The sequence below is a fragment of the Amblyomma maculatum genome, chromosome 10 (genome assembly GCF_055883805.1).
Source record: "Amblyomma maculatum isolate TAMU_Amacu chromosome 10, ASM5588380v1, whole genome shotgun sequence".
Lineage (NCBI taxonomy): Eukaryota > Metazoa > Arthropoda > Arachnida > Ixodida > Ixodidae > Amblyomma > Amblyomma maculatum.
The window spans coordinates 125,907,953-125,929,184 of record NC_139353.1 but is presented as its reverse complement, the minus strand read 5'-3'; the positions used below and the strand labels follow the sequence as shown (position 1 = coordinate 125,929,184).

Genomic DNA, 21,232 nt, shown 5'->3' with positions numbered 1-21,232 from the left:
TGTGCCTTCTTTTGGTGTTTACGGGCTTGTCACCACTACGTGACAATCTGAAAGGAGAGGCCAGAGTTGGCAGCTCCTGCGTCATATAAGTGCGCATCCGTGACAGCTACCAGCGACCCCCAGCTTGCGAATGCTCATACTTTTTCACTTAGAACGCCGGCAACGCCAGCCGTCCATTTTCTGGAGGCATTATCGGTGTTAAAGGAATACGCAGACTCACACTCGCGGTCTACATTCGCGAACTAAACAATGTTCTTACAACGGGCGACATTTTGCAGTCACGTAACCGTCCATGCCTAAAATCATTCTAATCTAGTGGAAAAGTGTATCAATAGATGCTTGCATGAAGCCACCATGTGAGCCATTCATCTGCTTTACTTCATAGATTTTCCTTGAAAACTTTCGCTCATCTTAGAAGGTATTGTATGAGGCCGTAAGAAAGATTCCAGCCATATAGGAAACATGAACATATTTCTGTCATGGAGACAGCGCTTTCTTGGGCTGGACGTTGCGCCATTTCACCGTCGCAGTCGATTGCACAGAATCTGGGTTTACTCCATAACTGCAACATTAACCAACAGCAGTGAAAACCGGCATGCAAAGAAATGTGGTGTGCGGTTCGAGGTGCATTAACAACACAAGTTAGCCGCTCAAATCGAATTTTTTTTTTCTGAGCAGTGAAATAATATGAAACCTCATAGCACATGCCGCTTTATAGCACACAATCATTATCCACACTGAAAACACACGCTTTAGTCCGTGCCTCTCTGCCAGCAATGAGATAACTTCAAGTCCAGCATGACTATCTTGCTGTTCAATCACATGGATATTGCTACCAGTCACCATTATCGAAACAGTCTCGCAGGCGCTGCAGTGTTGCCAAATTATCAACAAAGTACGACCCGCGTGGTCTTCGTATAGAAGAAACATACACTTGCGATATACAAACAGTTTTAAGTTAGGCGATTCACACTTTGCTTTCGTCACGCTAGCTATTCAAATGACATTCGCTACTTCAGCAGTTCTCCTCACTATCGTGTTTCTATCCTTCAGCCCCAGGATACAGGTGAAGTGCTCAACGCAGCTGGTATTCGGCACTGTAATATGAGTCGACATAATAAAAAAGGAAATCTGGAGAAACTCTGAAACGCACTGGGGCAAAACATCGTTTCAAGAATAACAAGCTTTCCTAAACGGACAGTGTCTCAATAGCCAAGCGGCACGTTAAAACCAAGAAACAGGTTGTATTATGTAACATGAGGTATACGTTGGGTCTGTTTACCACCGAAATGCCCACATATATTATGCTACCCCACTGTTATGGAAGACATACCCCAAAATGAGCCTACAGGTCTACTGAAGCATATACAGTCCTAAAGATGATTCCAATAAAGCCTAATAGAAATACCAAGTAACAACACTCGAGGCGCGAACAAACAAATGACACCTGAAGAACGGGGTGAATCACATAACACAGTTCTGTGGACGGAGCACAGGAAATATGATAGAAGCATGGGAAGGGAAGAAAGGGGAGAACCGTGTGGAATGAGGACGCCTGTAGCTCATCTGAAGAAAGTGCACTTTTTCTTGGGGTTCATGTCGGAGCCTTCTGGGCACTTGAAGGCTTTGGCGAATGGTGCAAAGTTCGCCATCGCCTTGTTGCAGTCCCCGCCGTAGAGGTTATCAGCCTCCCTCTTTGCGCAGCTGAAGAGGCAGGCGGTGATGAAGAATGTCTTCTCTTCAGTCAATTCCTGTGAAAGATCCAGTACTCAACGATTGGGAAATGCATTGATCTTTAACGTTGCTCTTTGAAAAATGAGGTGCTGCATTTATTTCGACGGCTCAATTTTTAACACATTAATTTGTCTCCTTATCTTGTGTTCCAATCAGCTCGAGCTTACTATGAAGAATTTTAATCCTTTATCAGCATCAGTTATGGCAAGGTTTGACACAGGAATAAAAATATATATCAGTAGACCTAAATAGGTGACCCCTGTAATAGCAAACATAGCAAAGCTCGCAAACAGGAAGCCTCCCGCAGCAGTTAACATGTCATTTAAAAAACCATGGGAGAGCAATGCGGCAAGCGGCATGCGAAATTTAAGGGCAGCTCTTTGTGTGTTTTTGTCCTGCGATAGTCTCAGATAAAGAATTTAACAGAGGGGTTCACACAAATTTGCAGTTGGGGCTTATCTCTATATAAAAGCATAGTCTCAACGCGATGAATCGTTTGGAACACTATGTAACCAGCCATTGGACCGTAATGGCCACCCAAAATGTCCGCCGTATTCACTGCTTCTAGGTAGAAAGGTCGCCGCTGCGACTCTAACCCAAGGAAGGCGCCCATGTGCTGTTCGATGTCAGTGCACGTTAAAGAACCCAGTGTGGTCGAAATTTCCAGAGTCCTCCACGACAGCGTCTCTCATAGCCTGGGTTGCTTTGAAACAATAAACCCCACAAACCAAACCAAACCTAAATAACAAACGAAGATGTTTCACCGCCGCATGTTACTCAACAGGCGACACCTGCCTAGTGCCACCCCTTCAGCGTTCCCTCACTGCGCAATCCTCCACTTTTTCATCTTCTCGTTTCGCGTGTCTTTCATTTGCTGCGTTCCTTCTCTCTCTCCACCAGTAAGTATCGTCCATTTTTCATTCACGCCCTCCTCTTGCGCTCTCTCCTCTTCCACTCTCACCATAGCCTTTTTTCCTCACAGTAACTACCCACGGATTCTCTTAGTAACAGTACCCTACGAGTTGTAAATTCTTTAGCCCATCATACGCTTTGTCCATGGTAGCCAGTGGACATCTGGCTTCTTTTCGTGGCAACAACATCCTGGATGCGCATTCCTTTATTCTGGTCATAACCAAAATCAACGGTTGCCTTTCAAGCTCTGCTTTTCCCTCTTCACTCAATATGAGAGGAATTTCAATGTCTCTGCTTTGCCACCTACTAGATATCACGAAAACAATGTGATGCTTCGCTCTTTTTCTGCCACAGCAATGTCAGGAACAAATACTGTAAAGCGCAATTATTAGAGTGAGGTCGCGAGGAAAGCTCAGTCTAAGAGACGTCTCCGCAACGCTACCTTAGGCCACTCCGGCAGAAAATGACGCTGGAGTATATGTGTACACAATAACCGATATATATCTCGCAGGAGGTAGTTGGTAGGCGACAATCACGGACATTGAGAGGCCAACGGATTGCATGACGTCACAAGATGACATCACGTACCAGGGGCTGTAAACATGGGCAGATACAATGAAATGGGAGGATGAGATGAAAACCGAGTTGACCGGGAGAATTGCACCCTGAGTCACAGTCCACTCCTATACTGCCCAGGCTCGTCCACACGGCTTGGTTAAAGGCCATTGTGTCTATATGGGGCGGCCTTTTCGCATAATGTGCGAATGGGATCCAGCGTGCAACACCACGGCTAGTCTACAGGTGGATAGATTTCGATGTAGAAAAGCCGTAGAGAAGGGACTAAGGTTTATTCCGGATTACAACATCTTAGCTCTTACTGTGCATCACAAATGCAAGCAAATTTTTCTTCAGATTTACAATCTTTACTGACGTCTGAGTTGGCTACCACAGGAACTATGCGAACCACCTGCAGATGTCAAGTAAAACTGGCTAAATCTTTTGCAATATGCTGATGTAAAGAATTTTGCAGGCATGTCTGTACTGGGGGTTATTTGGATTGTTTACAGGTTATTTTAAACCAGTGTGTGTTGCGCAACAGCGTCTACACAGGTCAATTTTAGACCAAGGCGGAAGCTTTGTACATGAAAAAGCTCCTTAAATAAGCAACTAAGCAACTAAAATTCACAAATTAACTTATTTGTTTTCTTTGAGGGACTAAATTATATTAAGACTATTAACGCCGTCAACAGAAAAGCCGCGTCCAGTCTTTAAATTGCATTTGTCAGCAATATTAAAAAGCACTGAACAAGGTTTGAAGGTTAGTCTCAGTTCACAAGTCGAGCCAACGTTTCGATAAGTCCGCTTGTCGACAACGTTACCTCGGCTCGCAAACTGAATCACCATTTGTTCAGTGTTGTTTCATACTGTGTAGTCATCTTTGTCTTGTTTTACTGTCTATCGTAGTTACAGATAAAGGTATGTAACGCCAGAAATGCACATTTTTTTTTAGGTTAGACACCTGGAATTATGCGACGTGCAAATTAAAATGCCTTATAAGCATAGCCTATCGTTTAGGCGACAATATAACGCCTTATGACGCTATTTTTAAAATGTGCATTGCCAGAAGCAAGCTTCCCGAGATAAAAAGACCTATTTTTAACGTTAAATGTCTAGTGCATTGGCGACCAAGAAAGAGAATTTAAAAACTTCATTTATGTTAACGACGAATGGGGCATTTCAGGAGCGGGGGATTTGGGATTCGGACTTCCCGCCGTTGCCTTTTTCTCGGCCACCTCTGATTCCAGTGGTAGTCTCCTATATCCCCTTCTGCTGCCTGACGACGTGTAGAGGTGTGCTGAAGACTTGTGTCCTTCGGCCACAGCTCCGTCCCGGTGTCCCACTAGCCTCTTTGCTTAGCGCCTTTGGTCGAGAGAGGACCGTCCGATATATCTCAAGGTGCATACGCTATGTTCTTGTCCGGCGGCTTTTATGCGTGTATATCTTTCAACACTCGGGCTAGTCCGCTAGGGGCCATACCTTAAAACTCAGCTCGAGCCTGTCAATCGCATCTCAGCGATTCCTCACAGGCACACCTTGCTTTGGTCACCTACCCTCTCCAAAAGGCTGCCCTACAGTCCCGGTGAGAGAGATCGCAGCATGACACTGGGTGCCTGCGGCGCGCAATCTTGGTAACTTTGTGCATGCATCAGACGCAACCTCAAGGGACCCGATGCCTGCTTGTATCGTTGGAGGACTACGTTCAATAAATGTCTCTTTATGAGCTTGGAGGATTGCTTCGCTTATGCGGATCTCTCCTCCCTATAAAATGTTGAGCGCACTGACGTCTTTCAGTGCGCACGGGGTGACAGCTAATCGGGACTGGGCATGCGGACGCTCCAACCGTGGTGGTTGATGACCTCTACCCTCGTAGAACCAATGCTTTCAACATACTCCGATGCCCTTACTCTATACAAGCAGATTTTTTGACTCGTTATCAGGATTTTTACTTGCTAGTGCCCTCGGTTAGAGCATAGAAGGTTGGGGGGATCGATTCGTGGTGTGAACACAATTTACTTGTTTTTCATTGTTTCTCAGCATGACCCTCAAAGTCATGCTGCCGCGGCGAGCTTCATTGTAAGAATCATTTTAAGAGGCAGCAATAACACACCAGATAACAATAAAACAACACCGGCAACGTGATGCTGCTTATCAACCTCCTTCTTCGGTGAACCTCACCAGAAACCCTCACGACCGACTTTTTGCTTCTTGCATTTTCACCGTCTTTCCAGTACACTCTGAGGCTGGTGCTAGATTTTCCCGACAGAGCTCAGGGGACGATCTTTGTTGTGCTATTTGGCATGTTTAATCGTTACCGAGGCCACTCACCTGCGTAAAGATGTTTGTTTCCTTGTTTAGTGCTGTTCTAAAGATCCGAATTCGTTTTTATTTCACCTTGATGACCGCGGAAACATTACCCCGTGATGCTATGAAAAGAAGCTTCCTGCGGTGCGCTATTTCCATGACGTGAACCACAGCAATAAAATATGGAAAAAGAAAATATATTATGATGATTCTAGTTGCTCCAAACAGGGTAGAAAACGTGTGAGCGTTTGGATTGTCAGGAAGTAAAGTGCAGTCAACAAATCGTGCACCAAATATATTGCGCGAATTGCATTCAGGGCATTGCTTATCAGAATTCCATGTTGCGAGGCAATCATATAGCACAAACAGGATGATGTGTCAGCAACTGAACAAGAGAGCACTGATCAGCAATAATTCGAAACACTAATTAGCGCGAACCGAAAGAGATGTTGCTGTGTTTACAATTTCGCGTCTAAGATGAAAAGGTTGCTTTGTATACGAGTCCTCGTAATAATAATTTCGTAGCCGTAAAAACATATACGGCGACAGAGAATTACTGTGGCTGGACGAGCATGGTAGATCCATCTCAGCTGCACCTCATAATGTGCTGATATTGTAAGACATCAAATATAAGCTGACTTGAAGATTGTTTATGCTTGACCTACCAGGGCTTCTTGTGGCTAATGTGCCAGCACACCAGCTTTGTAGCTGCCGCATAAAGGACGCCCCCTGAATATCAGCAGGCTTGTGGCATGAATAAGAATGTGCTAGAATTTAGAGCGACAGCAAATTGTCACTTTAACATAATCCTTTTCTACGTCTGTCTGCGGTGTTGTTGTGTTCTGTGATGTCGTTTAAAATGATGCTTAAAACATGAACACCGCAATCAGGGCACGTTTACGTAGAGCTCAATAGAGTAATCTTCGAAAGCAACTTTGCTTCTAGTACCAAAACAAGTAACATTCAGTCGCACAATATATGTACTCAACCCTCGGTCATCTCGCGCGTTCTTGCAGATAATTATCTCATTGAAACATGATATGTTATTCGAATTTACAGGTTGTATATCCCTTTGAGTGACGCTTCGGTGAATTATCCCTTGCATACCTCCGATATCTGAGTGTCGTTCTCGTCAGTGTGCCGTTTGAAAGCGGCGTATGCCACCTCCAAGGCAGGCACTTCAGGAAAGATGCTGGAATCGGCGCTGGTCAGACAGCCAAGAACGCGTGCCGCGTAGCGATGCTTCACCGTCCCGCTGAGCCAAGATGACACTATCTTTCCTTTAGGGTCAACCTGTCGGCGAAAAAGCAGTATTTAATAGTACGTCATCGCTATATGGCTGCAGACAGGACTAAAGGTGCAAAACCGACATGCTCTCAATCTAACCTCAAGTGTACTTATCTCAAGTAAAAACTAGAAATTGATCAGTTTGATACAGCGCAAACACGCAGCGGCCATATCTCACTGTCATGAAAGGGCTCGAGTAACACGCAGTGTCCAGTAAGTGATAAAGAGAGGTGAAATAGAGGTTACCTTAGGATCTTATATCGGTTTTAGGGGCCATGATGTTAACTTGCCCCTTCAAACCATGCACTTTACATCTTTTTCATGATCATCGCCAGAGTCGCTGTTAACAGCAGCGAAGTCTAAATGTCTGCTCCATCACTGCTTTCAAATGCTGATCTGAGATGCACATATTTCTCGGAACAGCTCTACCGTGACGGTATTGTGGTTAGTGTACTCAACTGCTGTTGCCAAAGATGCGGGTTCTAATCCCGGCTGCGGCGGCACTTTTCGATGGAGGCGAAAAGCATGGTGCCCATGTGCGGTGCTATGCCAGTCAACGTTGAAGAACCCCAGGTGGTCGACATTTTCGGAGCCCTCAACTACGGCATCTCATAGCTTGAGTCGCTTTTAGGCGTTAAACCACACTAAGAAAACCAAACCGATTTCTCGTACATATATCAACATCATCAGGAGCAGCGACCCAGTAGTGTCCACTGCAGGTCAATATTGTCTCCTATAGGCAACATGCGCTCCAGTTTTCTTCATGGTTCTAGAACACCCTAGTGGCCTCCGCGCCACTCAATTATTGGGATGATTACGGCGGCCACCACTGCAGGTGAGGCAGGGCAGCTAAATTGCCTGCAAACCGTAAGGATCCTGGTTCTTTTACAAAATCTCGACTACGATTCTCTCAACTAAGACTAGTCTTTATTCGGCTCCGTTAAAAAATAATTTTGTCCCAGTACCAAAATGAGACAGAAGAGCAAGATTCATGCAGATGGAAAATACGGCAGATTGTTCTGCTTCTCGTTTTTGCTGATCACGTTTCTCAGTGTGGTTGTGCTTTTCTTACCTTGTGTAAGTAACTTTGTTTTGTTGCTTGTATTATTTACTGAATGGTAGGGATTGAAATGAAGTCACTGGCGCTATTATGCTTTGCAGAGCACAGCTTCAGCAGTGCAAGCCAGAAAAGATGACCATAATCCGATTTAGATATACCTGCAGCGTTTCGCCGGTTTCTTGCACCGCAAAATGACCGTGTCTGTGACGTAGGGTAGGTTAATATCTCCATTCTGAACTGAGAGTGCGGTCTAAAGTTGGCGAATTTCATCTTCGCATGATATTCAGCTCCGCGTTCGATCATCACACTTCTGAGCGTGGCTGGCGCTCTGCATAGGCTATTGAGTTATGAGTAGTCAAAGTGAACAACAGAGCGTTAAGGCTGACATACGTGTCTAAATATACCTGGACTGTTGCTACCACCTGGATGGCAAATCTACAACCAATTCGTAAGCGACGTGCGGTATTTGTACTTTGTGGGAGGTTGTAGGAGGGACGTAATAAAATGGGCATACGTTGCCAATGCTTCCTCCAGTCATCTGTCACAACTCCCCTAATGATGCCCCAAGAATTTTCAGAACCAAAGTATGTGTGCCCCGCTTGAAAAGAACGCCTTGGATAGTTTTCGCTTCCTGCTTGCCTTGAATATATATCGCTTCAGAAACCCTCAAAGCGGTTTATTTCTTTATTAGGTGTTTCAGATTAGTTCCTTACTCAACGCTGAAACCATTCCTGAACTCAATGTTCCAACCTACGCATGAATGCATCTCTGCTGATCAGGTAGATTTTCAATCTGGAACAACTTGCATATTGCTAATATCGCTCTAGTAAGCGCCAACTGCATCGCGATAAACAACTGACTTAATTGATGTACGCTTGTACTTGAGCGTCTGCATTGTCTGTCTCCTTCTCATTGTCCTCGGAATTCTAGGCAGATTCACGTTCGCAACGGGGGCGTGGGAATAGGGTAATTGGGAGGGGAGGAGGGATGCGTACATGTACATTAATAGTCACCCTCATCACACATTTTTTGAATGATGGCTGAAACTTGGCACTGATTCGTTTTTGCATTTATCGGTGCTGACTGTAACACCTATAAGTGTAATCCATTCTTAGCTCTTACAAAATCAGAGCGCGTGCTGAGACTGATGAAATTTAACGGCGTCGTTACTTTACCCCACATTCTCTTTATAGGTCGCCTATACCTTCTGCCTGACATTTATCAACATAACAGTTCCGGTTGCTTCATTGCTTCCAATAACATCAGGTGGAGGTTTTCAGATTCATTATTCTCTGCCTATCTCGCTGTTTTTCGCTTAGAAGATAAAAAAACACAATTATGCCCAAGAATTCTAGTCGTGTGCCGTTGTAAGCAGGCTGTTTTTCTAAACGCACAGGCAGTTCTCGTTTCTCTATTCATGTCGTCCCTTACTTCGTCTTCGCAAACACTGCATTATATATTGCGACATATGAAGTAAAATTCTAGAAAAGAAATGTTCTGTTCTAGAAGCTACACGAGCGTTTAGAGGCCTTTAAAACTGGCTCAGATCAGGTCTGCACATGATCGTAACTCTTAGCATATGCAGTACCCGAAAATTCATAGGGCGTTTGAATAGCAGCACCAGGAATACATCTTTTAGTCAGTTTTGATATTTTGCCTCCATTAGCGGCGCCTTATCACACATAAGTCGTACTTGCTTGAAATCGTAGGAGTATTTTGCTCTAGAGACACAACACTGTTGGCAAGGGTCCCATAACAAATAAAATATTACGGGGGACAATAAACCCACCTTTTTAAGTATGACGCGATAGCGTAAGCTACCAGCCCACAAATAAAGCACCGTTTTAACAAACTTCTATCAACGTGCCTGCGTGACTTAGGGAAACGTGAAAGGGAGTCCTGCAAGGCCGATTCTAATGTCGTCCTGTCATATTAAAGTTGAGTTCAAAGTTGGCCGCTCCTGCCATATGTAACGCCAGATAACCCTACGCCCACTCAGAGCTCGGCCATGTCAGCTGCTAGCTACCGCCATTGCAGCCCCAAGCTCGTGATTTTAGTTTACAACACCGGCACCGGATTTTCGGTGAACGAGGCCTTTAACGCACCGTTAAAAGATACAGTGACAAAATTTTCAAACCGCGTAGAGATGCTTTGCAGCCTTAAAGCACTGACGGCGAGGCTCTAAGACAAGTTGGCACAAACCTTTGGCGGTCAAGGTGTGTTTCCAAGGTACTTTTTTGTAAATAGCAGTTCTAGCACAACAAGGATGAAATAGAAACTATACGGGTGAAAAGGAAACCTTACCAACAACCGGACATTCAAGGCCCGCCTTTAAATGCATGACACGATACAGTTACCGGCTCCTGTTAGCTGCTCATTTGTGTCAAGGCAGCATCGCCACTCGGCCGTGCAGCCGGCTTCGCCGCGCTTCACAGTGAGCCCTAAATTTGTGACAAAGGCTGTACAGAAAAGCCTTGAAAGCATTTTTATTATTACATAGTGCACATGCGATGCCTTCCTATCGTGAAGAAAAGTCACGTAGGCCCTTAAAATGGCGGAGAAAAATATATATGATACCTCATTTCAAGGACAAAGTATTTTTAAAGCATCGCGATACATACTACGGGCAGTCTGCATACATAATACCCATATACATACAGGCGGCCGAAACCGGAAAGGAACGCGACGCATTGAGATGAGCATGAAAACAAAGGTTTATGAATATTTGTTTTCGTTTCATTGCGTAGTAGGTGGCCGTTTGTTCACAGTAGGCGTAAATTTTGAAGAGCACTGTGGCAAAATATGCGGCGACATTTGGAAACAATATATTTCAAAAGGCACGATAGGTGTTTGAGGGAAGCTGCGCGGACACAACCTTAACAGGAATTCTGTCGAACATTCTCTCACAGAGCGCCATGCCTACATGTATTCCTCTGGGACGCAGCTACGACCATTGGTGGTGCGCGCCGCTCCGGAGTTAGATGTAAGCGGAGCTTTAGCTAATTCCAAACACCTGTTCGACTTCGGCAAAATCGCGTTTAGCGGATGGTGTGAACGCTCAAGGTGGCTGGAAGTAACGTTTGTGTCCTTTTACACCGGAACAACAGCTCAAATAGGTTCACACTCACATGGCATATCATGCCTAAACGTTGTTGTTGAGAGGAGAACACATGAACAAGCTGCTGGAATTTATTCTTTCTCTGGTCGTGGCAACACCAAACGCAGCTATGCGTAAGAACTAATCATGTTTCAACTGATAAGTTTCAACAGTGATATTCTCGAAGCGAACGGAATCCATCTCGAAAGAGGTATGCTTGGCGCGCTGCAAGGCCACTGCCCATGTCTTTCCCTTTTATCCAACTACAAGAAGCCGGGGGAAACGGATGCCGATCTTTTTGTGGCTTGCAGCACATCTGCCCGCAGCTCAACCTCCTATAAAACCGCTAAATATACTCACAAACAAGCGTGGCATAATCTAATGCTGCCTCTCAGGTATATTGGATACATAACAAACGGGACATATCTCGCCAGTGCTACCGCGTCTGTTTGACATCACGGGTTGTCGTTTGCTTAACAAAAACATCAGGAGGAATCTAGAAGTGTTTTGTAGGAATTCAGCTTGTACATCGTCTCAAGCCTTTTTGGTTACTCCGCATAATGATAATTTTATTAATAATAATTGATTTCCGCAACCTTAAATAATAAAAAGAAGCTGCATTTATATATCTGAACATTCAGCATTTATATTAAAACACAAAAAGCGCTTTCAAACTGGTTCAATTCTGCACGTTCCTCGGTTCGATACCTTTCAATAAGGCGCTCTGTTGCAGCTTACAGTCATAGTGCCATGTTATCCTTAAAACGAGATACTTGTATTAATCTACACTAATTGCTTTTTCTGGTGCAGCCTTTGAACCAGCCATGCCACGCCCGTACGAAGTTTACCTGCAAGCCTTGTACGTCCAAAGCCTTGATCAGCTCCTTGGCGTAGTAGTACCCCAAGCCACCGTGCAACATCGCCTTGGTGCCGTCCTTGTAGTAAAGAGGCGGCGCCAGGGCACCCAATGACAGAGAAAGCTGGTTCAGCACGTGCTCGTACTGGATATATGGCTCCGAGAAGCTCTTCGGGATTCGCAGCTCTTCCAAGCCAGCGACTGAGCCAAGGCGAGCGCGCCACGAGTGCCTGGTTTCGATCCAGTAATGCGCAAACGATGGCGACTTGTCGGGGAAATTAGCGTACGCCTCTTCGAGCACCTCGGCCTTGAGGAACATCTCGGCTGGCCACAGCACCCTACGCATATTCCTTAGCTTCTCGGCGGCGACATGCTGAGTCTGATTGTCCAGCCACGACGCAGCGAGACACATTTCCGTGGCCATCTGCGAACAATCCGTGTCTATAGTGTGTATGCTTTGTAGGAAAACCAATCATTTACTAGAGAACATTGGGTAACCAGGTTCCGGACAGGAGAAAAGGCGTAGGTAGATCTACTTTAACAGCAATATTATCATTCATGAGTCACAAAATAACGAGAAGAAAACTTCATAGTTACAGCCCTTATTCGCGGCAAACTGCGCGCGATATGTAAGGATATCTAAGGTGATGTGTAAAGAAGGTTGATGGAGAATATCTCTGAAATCTGGGATTAGCTGATGTTATTGTATTGCTAGGTAACTAAGGGGAACACTTGCAACGAAGTATTATTGACCTAGAGAGAAGAAGCAGTAAAGTAGGCTTAAATATTAATATCGAAAAAAACTAAGGTAATGGTGAACAGCCTGGGAAAGGTAACGCAGCCTAAAATAGGTAGAGAAGCACTGGAAGTGGTAGGCGAATATGCCTTCTCAAGACAGGTACTAACCCCACATCAGGACCCCGAAGCCTAATCAATTGAATAGGTTTGGGAAAGAACTAATTTTTAATATAATGGCATATAATGACTAGCAGTTTACCGGTATCGCTCGAGAGTAAAGAGTATATCAGTTGCATATTACACACTAAACAGTTTCTGACCCTTAAGGGTGGGAAAATGGGTGCGCCGCGTATTTGCACCCCATGGCGCACCCTTCAAACACCCTTTATTGCATAATCTCACCTTTAAGGGTGAGAAAAAGGGTGCGCTACAAATAGCACCTTATTTCGGCCGATGCGCCCTATATTAAGGATGCAGAATGGGGCATTTGCCAAAAGGGGCAAACGACGGCGCCAAAGGGTGCGGCAACAAATGAGTGCTGCAAGATACAGTATATATTCGAATGGTGTACACGTCACATACCGTCGTTGTTAATATGTATCACGAAAAAATAAAGTGGAATTAAGCGACGGTAACCACAGAAAATATTGAACGTTTGTATACAATATATAATCTGTCAGGAAAGTTGATTAGTTCAATTTCTTTATTTTTTTCAAATTTATTGCAGTTAGCATGCACATATCACTCACATGACCTTTGCATCACCAAAATACTATCAGTACTGGTTTAGAGAGTGCATGAAAAATTGTTATGATTATAAAATTGATGGCAGTGTGGGAAATTTGTTTGGGAGAATAGAAATATTGTCATATTGGAGGGATGTTGGGTTCATGCAAGAAAATTTGGGATTTTTGGGTTGTTAGAGTTGGATGACAATCAACAATGAATAAACCGAATCTTGGTTGGGTGAGGAGATATAATGTGTGAAGGTACTCTTAAAACTAAGTCAGCTGACTGAAAATTCTGTATAATTACATATTTGCGCGTTTTCTGTTGAAGCTGTCAAGCGAATGTGAGCACCGAGCCCCCACTTCCGAACATGGTTTTATATTGCAGAGATTCAACTGAGTATGGGCATTCTGCGAAGTTCTCGGTAACACACGTTCCCCGCAGAGAATGCCTACATTTCATCAACACATTGACTGCGTACAAGTGAAGAGTTTGCAGCCTTTGCACCTTAGTACGGCACCTCTTCGAATTACGTACTGCATAGATGTTTTTAAAAAAGCTGCATTTGATTTCCTTACACCACATCGAATAAAGCACTTTTAAAGGACAATAGACACTAAATGTTGGCATTTTTCTTTTTGTTAAGGTGCGCAAGACATTTCTATATATGGGTTACCAATCGGCTTTTGCCTACGACCACTCAGTATTTTCTTTTTTTGCGTTTCTTGCTAGTTTTGGTTTCAGCAACTGAGAGATGGCTGTGATATCACAATCAAATCTACGCGACGCTCGATCTGAAAAAAAAAAACAGCAATATAATTGCAGACTCTTCACCTTTTGTAATTATTGTCCTCCAAGAAAGATGGCTTTAGTTTTCTGCTGAATTAAAAGAGCACTGGAGCGATTTTATCGCTGTTTTATTCATGCCTCACGTGACCTATACTTGACTGTGACGTCATAGCCATAGCTCGACGCCTTAGTCCTTAGTCGCGGAGGTTCCAGCCCCCGTTCTTCAGGCCTGCATGCCAGGAGCGGGGAGTAGGGGGCCTCCTAAATCGATGGAAATTAAAGTTTTAATCAATCAATCAATCGACTGTTGAAAGCGAAACCAAAACTGTTGATAAAAGAAATTCGATTATAAATTACACAGCGAGCGTAAGCGAATATCCTAAGACGATTCATATACATTAATGTCTTACGCATTATTACAAATGATAAAACACGAATTGAAAAATGAAGTGTCTATACTCCTTTAAAACGCGTAGGAAACGACGCGCAGCACTAATTAGAAAGGAGAAAAAGAGAAAGTTATCTGCGTCGTCTGATCTTTGTCAGCACATCTACCAGGCAGCTTTGTTCAGCACCGTATTATCTGCACGCATAGCGAGACACTTCTGTGCACAATAGACAACGAACTTCCTACTCGGGTTCCAATTCTGCTGCTTCATTTGCTGTGCTGCCGATTATATATTTTAGACAGTTGCCTCGTTTTCGAAACTACTGATTTTCTACAACAAAATTTCATGTGCACTTTGTTCGGCTTTGCTGATCCACCACCGGAAAATGAGAATCGTATTAATGATGTCATTTGAACGGGCAAGTGCACTTTTCAAACTCAATGCAAAGCAAGCAACAGGTCGTTATTTCACATTGCCCCCAACTGGCAATTTCCTGGGTATTGCTCCGATTTCTGCTGCGGTCAATATGCCTTAATTCCAAAATAAGGCACTAGAAATAACACTAAAAAACAGAAAACACTGAAGCTTCATTTTTGTAACGAAACTGAAACAGAAACGAACTATACTTTATGCTTTCACCCTTTCACCGCCAGGCGGCCGCCGGTAGCTACCCAGGCTACCTTCCTCTCGCCAACATGGCTGCTTGCACACTGCGGACTTGACCACGTTTCGACGATCGTTAATCTGCAGCATCGATTGCGAATCGTCGTGAAATGTGCTGCGTTTCGCGTGCATAAATGTTGCAGAAGTGTGTACGCCTGTGAAGTGCCATCGATAGATGATGTTTCGGACAAACGGCCATAAATCGTGCCGGCTAGTTTTCTGTGTTCGCGCTCTTTGCTTTGCTCAAGCGTATTGATTTGTTTCATTGTGTCAAGTGTGAGAAGTTCGAAGGAAGAATGCGTGAAAATGTTTTTCTGCGTGACCAACTGAACCCACTTGTTGGAAGGCGAACAGTTTTCTGGACGGCTTACGCAATCGTCTGTAAAGGTAAGCATACTCAATCACATTCCGAGGCGGGCAGTGCGGGAACAGTAACAATGGCCTACCGCATTGCTACACTGTTTGTCGTTTGTTTGGGAACGTGACAGAACGCGCTGGAACGAAACGCGCTTGATTTCTGCTGGCTGCAAAAATAACGCTCATGAAGTTGGATGTCGCGGTGATTATTTTCGCAAATTTGCTGCTAGAAAATAGAACTCCTTCCTTAAAAAAAAATACACATGCTGGGCTTTCTTGCCTTGCGCGCAGGAGGTTCACGAATGGAAGTTGGGTGATGGGCGCTGATTTGTCAAAGTCTCGGCCTCGTTCTGCTCGTTTCTATTAGTGCTAATTCTCGTTATGGGGCAAAGTAAAGGAAACGCACTATGTTGGTACATAAAATGTTTAGCTGACTTTCGAGATTGCGGACGTAGGACGTAGGAACTCAAACCGCACATTGCGGACGTAGGAACTCAAACCACTTTCCCATCCGTCATCGCGGCTTTTCCGCTCCTCTAATCATCCCTAGGTAGCAGGTTAAATAGAGGTGAAATAGAGAAGCGCATGGTATGGTGCCTTGGGAGTGCGTGTAGCGTATTTACTGAGGTCTAAAAATATTCTTTAGCCATCCCGTATGGTCATATCCCATTTGCCTCTGCGGGACGGTAAACCGCATAATTTACAAAGTACTATTTTGAGCGGCTACTATGCCCAACCGATGTTATTTTTCCCCAACAGGATTTACATTTTTAGCAGTATCTCTTGCTGGGCTAGTTGGTGTGACATTGCGTTAAACCAAGGAAATACAGCGCTAAGTTTTAGACGAACCACACAGAAAGACGGACGGGACAGGCGCTAACTCCAACTAAGTTTATTGAAAGATTCATGTGCACATATATAACCCGAAGACAGTGAACGCTTGCGCATGTCCCTAAAGTAAGAAGGAAAAAAAAATCCCTTAGAAAAAAACACCCTTAGGTAAAAACCTTCTCATAATCTCGTATTTTTTAACAATCTGTGTTCACTTTCGCGTAAAGATACAGAAGTCGTGCTGACACACTTACCCCCCCTCTCTTTGATAAAAAAGGCTTCTGCGAGCTCACGAGCTAATCTGTCTTTACTTCTGGTTAGAATTTTAATCTCTCCAAATCGTGGTTCACAGAATTTTTTATTTTCATTAAGGCAAGAGCGGCAATGGGCGGGTAGGTTTTGGAACGAGTCTGATGCGTTCCCTAAAGACGTGTTATGCTCGCCGGCACGCTCGTTAACGCAGCGTCCGGTCTGACCGACGTACACCTTGCCACACGTAAGGGGGATCTCGTAGACCACTCCCGTGGCACACTTTACGTAGGGCTACTAGTGTTTCTTTCCACACCCAGATGTTGTTTGAGCCCTACTGGTAACCTTGGGGCACATCTTGGCCAATTTGCAGGGGGCGGAGAAGACCATGGCGACTCCGTACTTGTTGCCAACTCGTTTTAAATTGTGGGATACTTTGTGCATATACGGTATCACCACTGGCTTGGCTCCACGAAAGGATTGTTTTCGCCGTTGCCCCTTTGGCTTGCCCTTGAGGTTTTGTAGCAATGCCTCGGTCACGCTAGCCAAAACATGGTCGGGAAACCCAGCTTTGCGCAGTCTGCTCACCTCACCCTGGAAGCTCGCTTTCATCGTGTGAGAGCACGACTTGAGGAGTGCAGATTCCATAGAGAGGGCGGCAATAGCCCTCTTTACAGTTTTTGACTGGGCCGAATCGAATGGCAAGAAATCTTTCTTAGCCCTAGGAAGGTAGCGCCAGCACACACTTCTGTCCCCCAGCTTAATGTTCAGGTCTAAAAACTGGAGGCAGTCCTGTTCGGGAAGCTCAAATGTGAATGAGAGCCGATTTCCATGTTGCTTAAACATTTCTAATATTCTCATGGCAGTCTCCTCATAGCGGCCTGTGTCATGTCTGTTTAAAATCACTAAAAAATCATCTACATACCTAAAAATCTTTATGACTGTTCCGTCGTCAGTTAGTGATGCCAAAATGTTGTCAATAGATGCGAGAAAGATGTTACATAAGACTGGCGCTACACATGAACCGATGCAAATGCCCTGGCGTTGTAGGAACCGCCGGTTGTTTTATTTTAATCGCATTTTTAATCGCAATATGAGCTGATTTTATCGTGAGGGTCTTGTATTCGCTTGCCTGGAGAGTAAAGTCTCGCTTTTGGGTTGTGATGCTTTTCTTATGGTTTTTACACTTGCTTACTACAGTCCTTTATATTTGTGTTGTCAGTAGTGGGCATTACAATGAATGGATATTTGCAGGTGATGCTTCTGCATTCAAGTAGATGCTGACAGCTTGGATTCTAGGCCAAAAAGCGTGCAGTAAGTTGCTGTGACAGTGTTGCTATGTTTTTTGTTCTGACCAAATGTTCACTTTCTTCGCTCTTTTCCTTAAATCTACGTTTTAGAGCAGTTCTATTTGCCTGTTACAATAGCCATTATGTAGGCCAGCTAGTTTCTTTGTTTCTAGTTTCTGCGTTTGGTTTTGAATCAGCATTTTCTTTTTGTTTTGTTTTCATACTGTGCTTGCTTTGGGCACAGGCCGATCGATCGCAGTCATGGCTTCAAATTGGCCTCTTCCTGGAGCTGTTCTTGCACGACACAAGCTATGGATTTCGTAGTAAGTAAAACATTGCTTTATGAGTCTTGCGAGCAAAATGAGATTAAAATTGACAAACTGCTCTAGAAGCAGAAAAAAAAAAAGATTGCATATTCTCTATATTTTTTTATTTTTGTTCAATCCCTGAATTTTATGGCTCGCATTCTTTTTTCTTCCTTTCGTGTGATAGTAAGCCTTGCAATAAAGAAAGATTATTTTACAAAAATAGGTACACACCGGATTCCTAAAGGAAATATACTAAGCCCCATAAACTTGAAATTTAGCAAGTGGCCCTTGCTAAATTTCCTTTGGATCACATTCATACCGTCCGATATTCACATCTCCATTTTTTTTGGTGCCAAAAGTTAGGTTTCACATTTGAATTTTATGCTGTCATTATTGTTTTTTGAACCTAATGGATGACATCTCATCAATTGGTTTCCTTCCACAGTTTCTGCCAAGATATTTAAAAACAACTTTCTTAAACACCATTTATTCAATAGGCTTTTTTTTTTCATTCTTTCTGTGGGCCAGTATACAAAGATCTGCATGTTTCAGAACTCTGGAAATGCCTGTGTTGTACTGGCACTCATGTAGCTGCAAAATGCCTGCTAAAAGTTAGCAGAATTCCTGACCAATACTATTTCTGATTTTTTTTTTCTGGGAATCAAAAAGCTATCTCTTGTAATATTTTAGTAAAGGGAGCAATATTGTGCAGAATGGTGCATCAAAACCTGCATAATGTGCTCCAGTTTCTTTCCGAACTCTTGTGAAGTATATTTCAGTCAGTGGTTATATAACTGAATATGCAACTTACTTTTACATTTTTCAAAATACTTTTTTGCCAAATCTGATTGCACTTTAGGGCATGCCAAAGCCATTATTACTGCTGATCACTCTTTTTTAATACAGGCTTGTCTACTTTACCTGCACCTACTTTTTAACCCTCTTCTTTGTCACCACCCATCACTGACAAGGACGAGGTGGCTCAAGCTGCAGTGCATTCTGTGGATCCAGCTTCAGACTATTTCTTGCCTTTCGACTGCCCTGCTGCACGCCCTGTGAGCTCTGGTATATTTATTCAAGCCATCATCCGCCCGCAACTAGAGAGAATGGAGTCATGCAGTCACGTTTTCAACTCAGGTTAGTTACGAGACTGGTAAACAATTCTTAATTTTTATGAATCACCTCCTTTGACATTTGTTGCCGATTAGGATAATTCATGCACCTACATGGCCTATCAGGAGACGTGGAACTAAACCCTAGACCACACATAGTAGCCTGCCTGCTTTCCGTACAATTTATCTGAAAAGCTTTATTGTAGTTGGAACTTACAGAATACAAAATCCTCTCTTAATTCACTCTTATTTCCTGCTCTATGAAACATTGAAGGTACATGTGGCTGTTGGCCATTTGTGCTGGCGCACTAAAAAAGGCTGGGCAAATTGAATACCTGTTTCATTCGGCACACTGATGAGAAGCTTAGGAAATGTGCACATATGATGAGGATAAGGGTGTGTTCAGATAAGAACGGTAATCAAGGCTCCATGGCCATTTTTTGTCTTCAATGAAATCTTTATATGTGGCGGGCAAATGTCTCGATACAAAAAAAAATAACCTTAATTTTGCATGATATGGTGTAGTTTTCTGTGGAAAAAACATCGTAAATCACTACAGGTGGAAAATGCCATTTTTGCCCTTTCAGAAAGTTGCAACTTTGGAGACCAGCTGCTAGCGTACAGAAATTTTTTCATCCATCCCTTTTTACCCACTGAATCTATGAAACCTTTACCTCCATGTGAATGATTAAAAACCTGCTTTTCTGTTGCACTTGAGTTAGTAAAAGATCGCAAACATTACTCCAGAAACAGCGCGGTACAAAAAAGTCAATTTTCAAACATATATATGGGCACGATGTATTATGTCGTTAGCATTAAAATCTTTTTCTGTTTATTATTCAGATTCTTTGCTTATTTCCTTAATTTCATGCAAAATTGGGAGCTCATCAAATAAAATATGATATAGAAAAAAAGTTAAATCAATTTAAACCGTTCTGGCGTTCTGCCATGAAATTTTAAGCAATAGCGAATTTAATCCATTTCAAGCAATCAACGCTGCCAACAAGCAGAAAGTGACTTTATAAGCGTTGAGAAGGCTTTGGATATTGCATATGTTAGAATGAAACTAAACTAAATCCGATAAGAAACGGTCGTCAACAGCAAGGACATCAGGAGCTACGCGCATGCGCAACGGACGTCATCATCAAGACACGTGCCTTTCTACTGCGGCGGCCCAACGTCTGGAGGCGTCACCTTCACCTATATAAAGCCATGGATCATCGACCAAGGCACATTCAGAGCGGTACTGGCAGCCGTGGCTACCACTTCTGCTAAATCGCTGCCCTCGCTTGTTGCAGGTGGGAAAGCGAAGTTATTATCTGTTCTGTTTTTGTAGTTTATGGCTGCTGGGCTGCTCTGAATTTGCCAGTGTTGTACTCTCGCACAGGCTGTAAGCGGTACACCCTGCAACGATGGGAAGCAAAACCAGGGATGTTTTAACCGAATTTGCACAGACACTGGCCGGAAAAACACCAAGTAGTATAAAAGGAATAGTCAGAGTTTTGACTAATATGACTTCTAGATTCGTGGAAGTTATGACAGAACTAAAGAATGAGGTAAAGAAGCTGCAGTCATCAAACACAGCTATACAGGAAGAACTCACATCGGTCAGAACAGGAATGAACTACATCAACGAGAACTTTGAAGAATTCAGGGCCGAAGTAAAGACACTCTGTAAAGAACTCTGTAAAGAAAAAACGCGACTGAACACATCGATGCTTGGATTTGAAGGAACGGATCCTATATTCGTCAACGAACACCTATGCCCAGAAAATAAGATACTGTTGGGAAAAGCAATTCAAACTAAACGCGCTAAAGGCTGGAAGTTTGCTTGGGTCTCCGACGGAAAAATATTAATGAGGAAAGCCGAAAAATCGAAAGTAGTCCACGTTACCTGTGAAGCAGATCTGGAAAGAATAGCCAATGTTTCTGGCGAACAGCTACTAAACGATGCTAGCTACACCGACTCT

The 21,232-nt window shown here is 43.6% G+C and overlaps 1 protein-coding gene across 1 annotated transcript in view; it reads right to left on the bottom strand.

Annotated features, from left to right (window-relative positions):
- Positions 1–849: 849 nt before the first annotated feature.
- The window catches only part of LOC146177413 (neprilysin-2-like), a 65,291-nt gene continuing 44,908 nt past the window's right edge, over positions 850–21,232 (bottom strand). The window contains exons 4-6 of the mRNA XM_084581554.1: positions 11,801–12,232; positions 6,616–6,801; positions 850–1,751 (exon numbers count right to left, since the gene is read on the bottom strand). Of these exons, the coding sequence (XP_084437680.1) occupies positions 1,563–1,751; positions 6,616–6,801; positions 11,801–12,232 (807 nt within the window). The 3' untranslated portion in view covers positions 850–1,562. The remainder of the gene's footprint in view (positions 1,752–6,615; positions 6,802–11,800; positions 12,233–21,232) is intronic.